At 37.9% G+C, this 10,961-nt stretch overlaps 2 protein-coding genes across 3 annotated transcripts; one reads left to right on the top strand and one right to left on the bottom strand.

Annotated features, from left to right (window-relative positions):
• Window positions 1-116: 116 nt before the first annotated feature.
• Window positions 117-1,327, bottom strand: LOC114522072 (ADP-ribosylation factor-like protein 2). Its single transcript, XM_028542690.1, has 5 exons — window positions 1,207-1,327; window positions 964-1,074; window positions 603-765; window positions 381-461; window positions 117-274 (listed from the first exon to the last, which is right to left on the bottom strand). The coding sequence occupies exons 1-5, from the start codon at window positions 1,269-1,271 to the stop codon at window positions 140-142; spliced, it is 555 nt and encodes a 184-aa protein (XP_028398491.1). The 5' UTR covers window positions 1,272-1,327; the 3' UTR covers window positions 117-139.
• On the top strand, window positions 1,009-10,953 carry LOC114522068 (symplekin-like). 2 transcript variants are annotated; one of them, XM_028542686.1, is made up of 40 exons: window positions 1,009-1,095; window positions 1,400-1,504; window positions 1,637-1,702; window positions 1,806-1,859; window positions 1,940-2,013; window positions 2,095-2,221; window positions 2,337-2,387; window positions 2,468-2,523; window positions 2,595-2,658; window positions 2,734-2,769; window positions 2,894-2,997; window positions 3,095-3,192; window positions 3,315-3,373; window positions 3,480-3,516; window positions 3,766-3,824; window positions 3,916-3,977; window positions 4,075-4,123; window positions 4,254-4,529; window positions 4,746-4,956; window positions 5,286-5,320; window positions 5,420-5,449; window positions 5,532-5,640; window positions 6,041-6,069; window positions 6,163-6,220; window positions 6,315-6,540; window positions 6,857-6,938; window positions 7,021-7,134; window positions 7,243-7,311; window positions 7,408-7,462; window positions 7,542-7,629; window positions 7,703-7,772; window positions 7,885-7,993; window positions 8,178-8,369; window positions 8,439-8,540; window positions 8,838-8,947; window positions 9,131-9,208; window positions 9,345-9,392; window positions 9,518-9,586; window positions 9,682-9,741; window positions 10,187-10,953. In XM_028542686.1, exons 2-40 carry the CDS (start codon window positions 1,400-1,402, stop codon window positions 10,589-10,591), a joined length of 3,726 nt encoding a protein of 1,241 aa, XP_028398487.1. In that variant the 5' UTR covers window positions 1,009-1,095; the 3' UTR covers window positions 10,592-10,953. The 2 variants fall into 2 exon arrangements, with proteins under 2 accessions (XP_028398487.1, XP_028398486.1); XM_028542685.1 differs by lacking the exon at window positions 1,009-1,095 and having other exon boundaries at window positions 1,386-1,504.
• The last annotated feature ends 8 nt before the right edge of the window (window positions 10,954-10,961 follow it).

Below are 10,961 nucleotides of genomic sequence, written 5' to 3'. Positions count from 1 at the left end.
GTTCAAATAGCAGTTATATTTAAAGAGGTTGTCTTAAGGTAAATGTTTTGAACCACTTCTAATGTGTACCATTTAAATAAATATATAAATTTCTCAATAAATATATAAATGTCTGGGGGAAGATGTACTAGTATCCCTATCAGTCCATTGTAAAAACACGCGATGCTATGTCATCAATCAACCAATCAATACCACACAGTAAGTTCTCACCAGTAACTGCGCTGCACCATTGAATTTGCCAGTGATGAGTTTTGATTGAATCAAGCTCTAATATCTGAAATCAAAACAAACTGAATGAAGACAAATGGTATTTCACTAAGAATGAGTATCTTTGATTGTATAACATGGCTGAAATGTGGTATTATGTCACTATTCCATACTTCTTTTATTTCCTCGGCTGTTAAAGCACCAGGTAGATCTTGTTTATTTGCAAAGACAAGAAGCGTTGCACCAGTCAATCGCTGTGTTAAACAAAATACAAAGATTATGAAAGCAAATGTTTTGATGCATTAGAAACCATTCTAGTTCAATTTGTCTGGTAAATATTGACAGCACTGAATCGCCCAAATTTTCTGACACTCCTGAACATTTTTCAGTATTACCTCTTCCAGCAGCAATGATTTCAATTCCTTTTTACAATCTTCTAATCTTCCTTTATCAGCACTGTCGACCACCCATATCAAACCATCCGTACTCTCAAAGTAATTCCTCCAGTATGAACGCAATGATTTCTGACCACCAACATCCCAAATATTCAGTTTGAAACTGAAATATTACAAATCAAATTTAAAAACCTTTCAATATTGATGGTAGAATTCACTGACATCAGAGGGAGCTTGTCGGAGTAAACTTCTTAAGTTCTTCTATTTACACAATAATTATGGATTTTTTTTTAAAACAACTTATATTCGTCCTATAATGCTTTTTGTTTTGCAGTTAATAACATGAGTATTGAAACATTACTCTCTATGTTCCAGGGTTTTAATGTTGAACCCTAGTGTCGGGGAGATTTCATCAATGTCTTCACCATTAAACTTTTTTAATATTGTTGTTTTGCCAGCATTATCAAGACCTCTGAGATTTAGTTAAGTTCAGGTAATCTCAAAATACGTACAACACTAGATTGGATAGCTAGACATATCCAAACTCAAACTCTATTTGCATCAAGTTATAAACCTTTTTTATAAAAAGCAAAATTAAGGATACAACATTAATAACCGAACTTCACGTTCTTTTTGTTTCATCTTTCTTAAAATTGTCAAAAGACCCATACCGAATGTATTTTAAATTTTAATTTCTTTTTTTTCTATCAAAAGATTCATTTTTCCATGGTTTTATTTTAAAATCTAGTTACTTCATGTATTTTTATTATTGTGTATCTTTACACGATAATTTCAAGATGGCTGATCTTCCTATTAAAGAAGAAAAGCCGAGTTTATCGACAGAAGGAGATGATAAAAAGCCTCATGATGGCTCGAGCAAGGGAAAATCGACCACTGAAAGGGTATGTGGTATTTCTGAATGTCTGCGACTGTGCTTTGTGTATTATTCCGTGCAAAATACTGTGTGCCTGCTGAACTGAATTATTCTGAAAGTTGAAACAAAGTTGAAATAGGCAACTATTTCCAATTTATAGGTTATTGATCTTTTAAATCAAGCCCAATTGGCGAAAAAGGATAACAAATTACACTACCTGAAGCAAGTTAGTAGTCTCATACACTGTAGTTAGATTATCTGAAAATACTATAGAACTCTGCCATTCAGGCATTCACTATAAATGAATTGAACATGATATATTTTTATAGGTCCAAGAACTGATTGTTAACATGGAGCCAGCTCTTCTGGACAATTTTCTTGATGTACGTTGGTGAGAATGTGGTAATTACAACCATAATGTTATCTTGAATTATCTTGATTCGTTTTCCATGAAATTTTTCAGGAGATCCTGGTATTTCAGCACGACCAAACAACAGAAGTCAGAAAATTTGTGCTCGGATTTATTGAAGAGGCTTGGTAAGACATACTGTTATGAACCAGGGGTTGCATAAACTGATGAAAGTTTCTTACAAGTAAAAACTTTTAAACTTTGTTTAGTAAAAAAGATGTGGAGATATTGACAAAAGTTATCCACACAATTGTGCTTCTACTCAATGATTCGAATGTCATGGTGGTGAAGAAAGTCATGCTGTGTTTAACGCAATTGTATCGCTTGATGCTTCAGGTAAGGAGTTTCCCAAAAGCAATCTTGTTCAGTTCAAATTATTTCTATTTCAAAATATTGTTTGGTTTGGCTCTCCTAAATTATCACCACTTCCCCCTTTCTCATTTATGAACAGTTTATCAGCAAAATGAAGGTCATTAATGATGACTTGAAAGCAACTTGGGAGGTACCAGAATTGGCATTTTCAAAGCATATTTTTTGACATATTCTGTTTCAAAGCTTCAACCTGTGACATTCTCTTTCTAGATTCTGTGTATGTTGAAGAACCAAATCATGGGTAAAATACAATCGGATAATGATGGGTAAGCTTGAATTTCCCATGCAAAACAACAAACAACATGTTTTGTAATTTTTGCACATGGTATTTGTTTAGTATTCGCACACATGCCATCAAGTTTATGGAGATGGTGATCCTGACTCAGTCAAACAAACCAACGGTATCATGCCAGCATTTTGAATTATAAAGTTATTGACAAATATAATAAATTTATCATTCTATTTCAATCAAATAGGAGATGAAAGATGATGAATCAATCTCCTTGGATGTGGTAAGAGTCTGAATTCTTGTTCTAAATTCTGCATTCCTCGTCAGCACCTAGCTGCTTTCACCCTTGCCTGTATGCGGTGACACTAGAAATGGGGTCAAGCCTGAAATAATTTTCTGCACTACAGATTCCTCGCAATCATCCTGTCTTGAGCATGACTCAACTTCGTGAGGAAGGTGGAACAACTCTTGAAGCATTGCTAAGTTTGGTTGCTTCTCCAAATATTTCCAGGTAAACCATCATCCTTGTGTCAGTTTCAAACAGTTTTTGATGCAGGCATCAGAGAAGAGGGATGGAGTCTCAAAGTGGTTGCTGTTTTTCTTTCTAGTGTAAATTTGATGGCAAGCATGGGAACTCTGGCTGCTATAGCTAAACAGAGACCTGCATTTATGTCATTGGTTGTTGAAGCATTCGAATCTCTCCACGGTAATACCTTGCGGCAGCAATAACTGACAATACTTTACTCTATCTAACAGCTGTTGATTTTGACCATCTTTGAATGTGTTAAATAAACTCTTCAACCTTTGTTTTGTCTGAAATGTTTCTAGCAAACCTACCTACAGCGTTGTCCAAATCCCAAGTCAGCAGTGTTAGGAAGAATTTGAAGGTTCTCTTAGTTCACAGTTTTAAATTGCATGATAATATTAGAAAGCTTTTGATTACATTGTAAATATTTGGTTTTATTGAATATTGCTTGAATATTTTTGATTTAGCTTCATCTGATGAACCTGTTAAAGAACGCTGGAGCAGGTTCGTATGTTACTTGTAAAATGCGAAGTTAAAATTGGTTTCCTAAATCAAAGTTTACACTTGCAGTTTCTACAGCGTGTCTAACAGTGACGCCTAATTTCTTTTGAGACATGTGAACGGGTGGATGTGTTATGTTATGATGTATGAGGGCACCTACAGAACAAAATATAGTTAGCTCTTTCCCCCGTTAACATCCTTCAAAAGAAGAAAATCGTGCATAACTACTTATCTCTACATTTGATTTTTTAGTTGAATACTATCCTCAGATAACGACATTGCTTACTGATCTCGGTGCATCACAAAGTGAGGTAAGACAAACTGGATGAACCTTTGCTCTCGTCTTCATAAGTTCGTTTCACACTGAACCTGTTATTATAACTCGTATTGTGATTTCTTTAGATGCAAAAGATCTGGCAAAAAAATCTCACAAAAGTCAATTTGGATTCAATTAAGAGACCAAGGTAATGTTTCACAACGACGATTGTATCTCATATTGGACAACGTCGCTAGCAAACTCCGCATTCCAGTGTCTTAGGAAAATCTGATTCTGTTTTTCAGACCAGAAGCATCGGCAGAAACGGAAACTTCTGTGGCAAAAAGGCAGAAGGTTGGAAATGCAATCGTTTGCACTAACTAGGAGTTGACTAAAAGCTTCAAATGAAAATTCCTAGCAGCTTGATTTAAAAAGTTATTTTAGTAATCTACTATTACTCTTATCTATTTTTCCTAATTTGTAGTCTGAATCAGGAGACCAAATGACCGTTCTTCAAGCGATTGAGATGACAAAGGAAGACCTGATACCGAGATTAAAAAACGAGAGAGTCGCAGAGTTGGTGATCATCAGCATGCTGGGGCTGCCTGAGAGAATGCCCGCCAATTTCCAGGAGACGTACACACCCATCGCAGCCGCAGGTGGTACGGCGCAGGTCAGCCATCTCGCCAGGCTGATCAGTTCGCAAATGACGAATGCTGGTATTGGTGTTGGAGCTGAGAAGATGGAACAGTTGAAGAAGGTTTGGTTTCTGTTTGTTTCAACCCTGGACCCAATACGATGATGTTTAAAACAAAATATACCGTTATATAGAATGATTGCTACAAACTAATCTAGACTTAAGAATCACCACTACTAACCATCATCATCATCCAACAGCATCAAATAGAATCCATTGTTACATATCCATCGTTATCATTCATCATCAACCGTTTACCATTATTGCCCATCTTTTCAGGCACGGATGACGGAGAAAGCTCAGCAAGTGCTGCCGATGATGGTTGTACCAGAGGAGAAGATGGAGGCATCAAGTGTTATACCTGTGATTGGTGGTAGCAATGCACCTGTTGTTGGCAGCATCAAGAATGTAATGGACGAAGATCCCAGTATCTTGCAAGTGAAACAAGAAGACATTGGAGTGCAGGAGTCTCCTTTCCTGAGAATAATGGGTTGGTGGTTTTATCATACCATATTGTACCATGCACCATATAATATCATACTAAGTCATGCTAGATCATGTGATACTATACCACAGCATGTGACACCATACCACACATTACCATACCATATGGTACTATACCCCATCATGAAATACATACCATACCATATCATACCACACCACATCACACCACACCATACCATACCATACCACACCACATCATATACCATACCATACATTACTTTATTCACAGAAAAAAGGACCCCTTACTCTATGTCTAGTCGCATCATTACAATTAGGAGAAATTCTGAATTTCACTCATTTTATTCTTTTTAATAGAACACATTAACAAAGAAAAGGGTCAGGTTAAGAAGGTAAATATGATTAAAATCTCCGCTGTATATTTTTCCCAATCAACCCTAATTCTTCCTCTGAATTTCTGTCTCATCTAACAGTTTTGCTTCAAATTGTAGAGCTCAAAGTTATCATCATCGGCCCAATCGGTGAGTCTTGTGCGATCACCTTCGTAATTATAATATTTTTCCTCTTCCCTAGTTCAAAGGTATTTCTCTTGCCTTGATATAGCGACGTAAGATCAAAGCTTTCAAATTATCTGAAGTGAAACGAGAATTGAGTGAGGAGGAAAAAGATAGAATGATTCTCAGCGCCTTTCAAAGGATTCTCGCGGCTGAAAGTAAGCAAACTGAGAACTCCATTTATACCTAATACCAGTTGGTAAAAGGTTGAAGTCAAACTACAACTGCTCTAACTCTTCTTAAAATGACCGACAGAAATTGTCATCAAACCACCAGAACTCATATTACTCGTGTAAAGCTTTTAGATATGAATTGTGAATATGTTGTATATACTAATCAATGGTTCTGAGGGTCTTAATTTCGAGTGGAATTATACACACTTCAAATTCAAGCCAGGAACAGTTGATGGGGAAATGAGTTAACTATCGGTCCTCCGGCAGGAATCGAACCTATGCTTTTGCGATGCACGTACATCGAGTGAAGTGCCAAAAATCATAACTGATTTACCCATACTAATCAATGTACAACTAATTGTATGGAATTTTGTTTTTCTCTCAGAGAGTTGCATTCAAGGAGGCAAAACTAAGGTAAATTTCGTAGATTTATTTCAATACTGCATATATATGATAGCCATGCAATGTAGTGTAAGAATTTGCTGTGTTTTATTTCTGGCTGTGTAGGAAAGATTGGACATAATTGTTGGTTTAGTTACCCAGTTTGGAGGTGACCTTCGAGTTGGTAAGATATATCGACGTTTTCTTGTTTTCCTATTGCCTTCTCTTTAGCGGCGTGAGAGATCAGCTTTTCATTCCTTTCTGCCGCTTTGTTTCAGCCTTAAATGACTTCATAATGGTTGATCCTCGCACGAGATACGAGTTGGCGAGTGTTTGGATTTATCAAGAGTTTCTGGCTGAAGAGGCTTATCGGGAGAAAGTTGAACAAGAGTTTCTAGAGGGAGAGGATTTAAGCGAGGAACAAATGTTGGTGAATAATTCTTACAACGAGAGCTTACTGGCTTTGTTGCATGGTTTCAAGGAAAGACTGGATCCTAAGGACAAGTAAGTGATGGTGATGGATGATAGTGGTTGGTAATGGATGATGGTGATGGATAATAGTGGTTGGTAATGGATGATGGTGATGGATGATGGTGATTGTTAATAGGGATAGGGAATGGATGTTGATGGATGATGGGAAATAATGATAGATAATAATGAATGATAGATGACATTAATGGATAGTGATGGATGATAGGTGATGATGATGGATAACTGTTAATATTAGTTATTGAAGAATTCAGATGATAGTCTGTTAATGTTCATTCTGTATGATGGCAACCCCCATACACCAGACTCATTTGTAGTTATAATTTTTTAGGTTGATAAGTCGTCTTTATTTGGAAGCACCAAGGTTGACCGATGAATCCAAAATATTCTTGAAGGAATATTGCGAGGATCTGGTATGTTGTGAGGTCGTATCTTATCTCCATCAGCAGTAAATCTCGCATCATCACCAAACCTTGAGCTTTCTTATTCTCCTAGGACCGAACTCAGATCGGATTTTCAACCCTACGAGAGCTCATTCTTCAGAGACCAGCAAACCAGTCAGACTACCTCAACCTACTCCTTGAGCTCTCCTCTCACTACAAAGAACAAGTAGGTTCAACTGTACCTTTCAATGATCACCACACGAACAGTTACATAGAGTTCGTTTACCAGACTTTCATTTACAAAGCACGCCTTTACAGCCAATTTTTAACCCAGGTGAGAGTTCAAGCAATTCATGCAGCGAAGAAACTTCATCCCCGCGAAAATCTTGCAGTAGAAATCGAGGTGAATACACTTCTCTTTTTAGTACAGTTGTTGTATATATATCAGTAGTGGTATATATCACACTAAACTTAAACTGCTTTGCTTTTTTTGTCCCAGCAATACGCTCTTCAGTCTTTGAGGACTCTTCTGCTTTCAAAACCACCAAACCCAGGTAAAGCTGTGGAGTGATATTATTGAAACATCCCAGAGCAAAAACTTGAATCATAAATTCGGACTTATTTATTTCACAGGACTCATTGAATGGACAGACGAGTCGATAAAACTTTGTCTCTATCTTTATCTCGCTTTACTTCCGTTGAACCACAAACTGTTACACGAGTAAGTGTTTTATTGCATTGTGTGTTTGTCTAGTGCTTTAGATCTACATTTCTCGTCTTTTGCTTCCGAATAGACTGGCCTCTTTATACACTGAAGCGTTACCGCTGGTGAAGCGAACGATTTTAAGACATCTTGAACATCCTGTAAGTATTTTCACAAATAACTTGTTGAAGGACTCGAAAGCATTTCTCTATTTTCATGAGAAGGAAATTGGTGAAAGGAAGCTTGACTGTATCGTATCTTTCATATTTCCAGGTGCGATCAATCGGAATGAACTCCGAAGAGTTGCTAAAACTGGTTGAAACTTGTCCAAGCGGAGCTGAAACTTTGATAACAAGAATATTACATATTATTACCGAGAAAGGTTTGTTAAAATATCATGTATCTTGATTTTACCATAATCAAAAATCATGCCAAAGGAAACGATATTCCCTGTAGAAACATGGACCTACACGTAATCTCTGTCTTTATCTCCCCTTGCATCCTTGGAAACCACTACCTATCCCTGCATATCCTCTAGTACTCAATGTTTTGCATTTCTTCTTCAGCCTCACCCTCGCCAGCTCTGGTGAAACACGTCAAAGATCTGTACCACAAACGTGCATCAGATGTCAGAATTCTTATTCCGGTTTTGACGGGTTTGGAGAAAAAAGAAGTGGTTGAAGTTCTTCCAAAGTTAATCAAACAGTCTCCAAATGTGGTTAAGGAGGTGTTTAACCGTCTGCTGGGCTGTTTTCACGGTATGCACGACGTTTATGATTTACACTGAATTGCTCTATCGGTTCTAAACTGTTCTTTTTTTCCCCTAGGCGATTCAACGATATCCAGTGCCAGTCCACTGACCCCCTCGGAATTGCTGATCACCTTACATAGTATTGAAGATAAGGCTGATATGAAATCGATCATTAAAGGTAAAGGTATTTACACTGTGCGATTTGTCGTAGACGATTCTTACCCTGGCGTATGTGAACGTATGAACAACACGCACAAACGTGACACTTTAAATTTCATTTGAATGAAGATTGTGGCATAGGCACTCTTTTACATTCGTCAGAATGATACTTGCATGCTACTTATCGTGTAGTCTAAAGAAGCCTTAAAATATACTGTTTTCCTTGTATGAATGCCACGTAATGTTTCATGTAAATACTTTGCCTGTTTTGGAGATTAAAATAGGTTTATCCTCTGATTAATTTCGATTGTTTTAGCCGTGAGTCTGTGTTTTGGAGAGAAAACAATCTACACTCAAGAGGTTCTGGCGGTTGTTCTTCAGCAGCTCATGGATAAAAATCCTTTGCCAACATTATTTATGAGAACGGTAGGTTTTGTTTTCCACCAGCCCCCCCCCCCGTCCTAAGATACAATAGTTTAAATACTTCAGAATGATTGAGTTCTTTCTCCACAACCCTTCCAAGCGCTGAAGAAATCAATCAAAGATCAATCTGAATTGAAAGGTGACGAAGGCCCTGCTAAATACGTGCGTGAATTTTATATGTTCCAGGTCATTCAGTCCCTAAGTGCCTGTCCTCGTCTGGTTGGTTTCGCTATGAATATTCTTTCAAAACTGATCAGTAAACAGGTACATCTTGTGATTGAACTTTAGCCCACTCCCCTTGGCCTTCTCGCTTTCGCCTGATTATTTTGGGTTGACAGTTAATCGGGCGTTGCAGGTTGCGTGTGGTGAAGGTTAATTTCATTTTTATTTTAATTTGCAGGTTTGGAAACAGCCTAAAGTATGGCAAGGCTTTGTGAAATGTTGCCAGGTAAGTATAGTAAGGTTCGATTTGGAAGCTGAGGATTTTTGCCTGAAAATCAACGTTGCTTCGCACGGAATAATTTTTGATAATTTATTCTCTCGCTTAATATATTATAATTTATATTTTCGTAGATGACGAAGCCTCAATCGTACCCAATACTATTGCAGTTGCCTGCTAGACAACTGGAGAGTGTTTTTGAGGTGAGATACATCACCTAGCCTTGTTTAGACGTTGTTTTGATTTTTATATTCATTGGAGGAACGAACTAAAAGAAAACTTTTTCGTTTTATCGTAGATTTGCCCTGAGTTAAAAGATCTTCTGCGCACGCATGTCGAGCAATTCACCCCGCACCAGGTGGGTAGAGGTGTTTTATTACAGACTAAACGTAGTTGTTTTTAAATGACTATCCAGTTTTATAGCGAGCTCTATGTCAGATCTCAGGCCTCCCGACAAAACTCGGTCGATGTGAAACGCGTCTTCACTGGACGAAGATCTGTAGTCCTTGATTTTGAGTTATCTTTAATCCCTTTTTAGCGAGCTCTAATCCCTCGCTCCTTGATTTTGAGTTCTCTTTAATCTCTTTTTAGCGAGCTCTAATCCCTCGCTCCTTGATTTTGAGTTCTCTTTAATCTCTTTTTAGCGAGCTCTAATCCCTCGCTCCTTGATTTTGAGTTCTCTTTAATCTCTTTTTAGCGAGCTCTAATCCCTCGTTCCTTGATTTTGAGTTCTCTTTAATCTCTTTTTAGCGAGCTTTTATCCCTCGTTCCTTGATTTTGAGTTCTCTTTAATCTCTTTTTAGCGAGCTTTAATCCCTCGCTCCTTGATCCAAATCCTTGCCAAGGATGTGAAGCAGGATGAGGCCAAGCCAGCCACGAAAGAAAAAGAAAATGAAAACGAGGAAAAAGCGGAGGAAAAAGTGGAAGAAAAACCTGAAGTGATTGTTAAGAAGGAAAAAGAAAGCCCGGGGGAAACAAACGAGCCACAAATTAAAGAGGAGCCCCAATCACCTGAGAGGGCTGCAAAACGACAGCGTACCGAAGATGCCACGGCGACCGAGGAAACACCGACGAGGACTCTCCGATCTCAGAAACGAACACGAGACGCCGAGGCGGCGAAGGAAGAAAAACGACCGCGTGAGGCTGAGACCAAGGATGGCGAAGACGATGAAACTGAAAAACGGAAAAGTAAAAGGAAAGGGAGATAAAAGAGGTGGAAGCATGAAATAGTTGGTCAGGTAGGATGGGATAAGGTAGGATAACTGTACAGGACTATCTAATATCTATCAGCGTACACGATTGCCCCGGTAGAGATATTTTTACTGCTTGTGGAGAGCTGTATGTGGTCAGTGCAAACTAATTATTGGGAATGCTCAAATTGTACTGCAATTATTGTAATAATTCGCGAGACTGGTTCTTATGAACCGTAAAACATGCAGGAAAAAGAGGACTTGAACTATTATGACAGCGACTTTTGTAAATATATTGTTTGCATTTGCATCAAATATTATGGATGTTATCCAGCCTGGCCACGCTACTGGCTGTAATGCATCATATAACACTGCTATATTACTCTAC

This window comes from Dendronephthya gigantea, unplaced genomic scaffold (assembly GCF_004324835.1).
Source record: "Dendronephthya gigantea isolate DGI-Jeju-01 unplaced genomic scaffold, DenGig_1.0 000022F, whole genome shotgun sequence".
Lineage (NCBI taxonomy): Eukaryota > Metazoa > Cnidaria > Anthozoa > Malacalcyonacea > Nephtheidae > Dendronephthya > Dendronephthya gigantea.
The sequence above is the reverse complement of the archived record's forward strand: the minus strand, read 5'-3'. Positions and strand labels throughout refer to the sequence as shown.

Bases quoted from the DNA above. Each gene is read 5' to 3' on its own strand.
- LOC114522072 (XM_028542690.1), bottom strand. From the start codon at position 1,271: ATGGGTCTTTTGACAATTTTAAGAAAGATGAAACAAAAAGAACGTGAA. The intron at 766-963 runs GTAATGTTTCAA...GTAATATTTCAG, and splicing joins AAAACCCTGGAACATAGAGA to TTTCAAACTGAATATTTGGG. The intron at 275-380 runs GTATGGAATAGT...TTTTGATTTCAG, and splicing joins CAGCCGAGGAAATAAAAGAA to ATATTAGAGCTTGATTCAAT.
- LOC114522068 (XM_028542686.1), top strand. From the start codon at position 1,400: ATGGCTGATCTTCCTATTAAAGAAGAAAAGCCGAGTTTATCGACAGAA. The intron at 1,505-1,636 runs GTATGTGGTATT...TCCAATTTATAG, and splicing joins GAAAATCGACCACTGAAAGG to GTTATTGATCTTTTAAATCA. The intron at 6,070-6,162 runs GTAAATTTCGTA...CTGGCTGTGTAG, and splicing joins TTCAAGGAGGCAAAACTAAG to GAAAGATTGGACATAATTGT.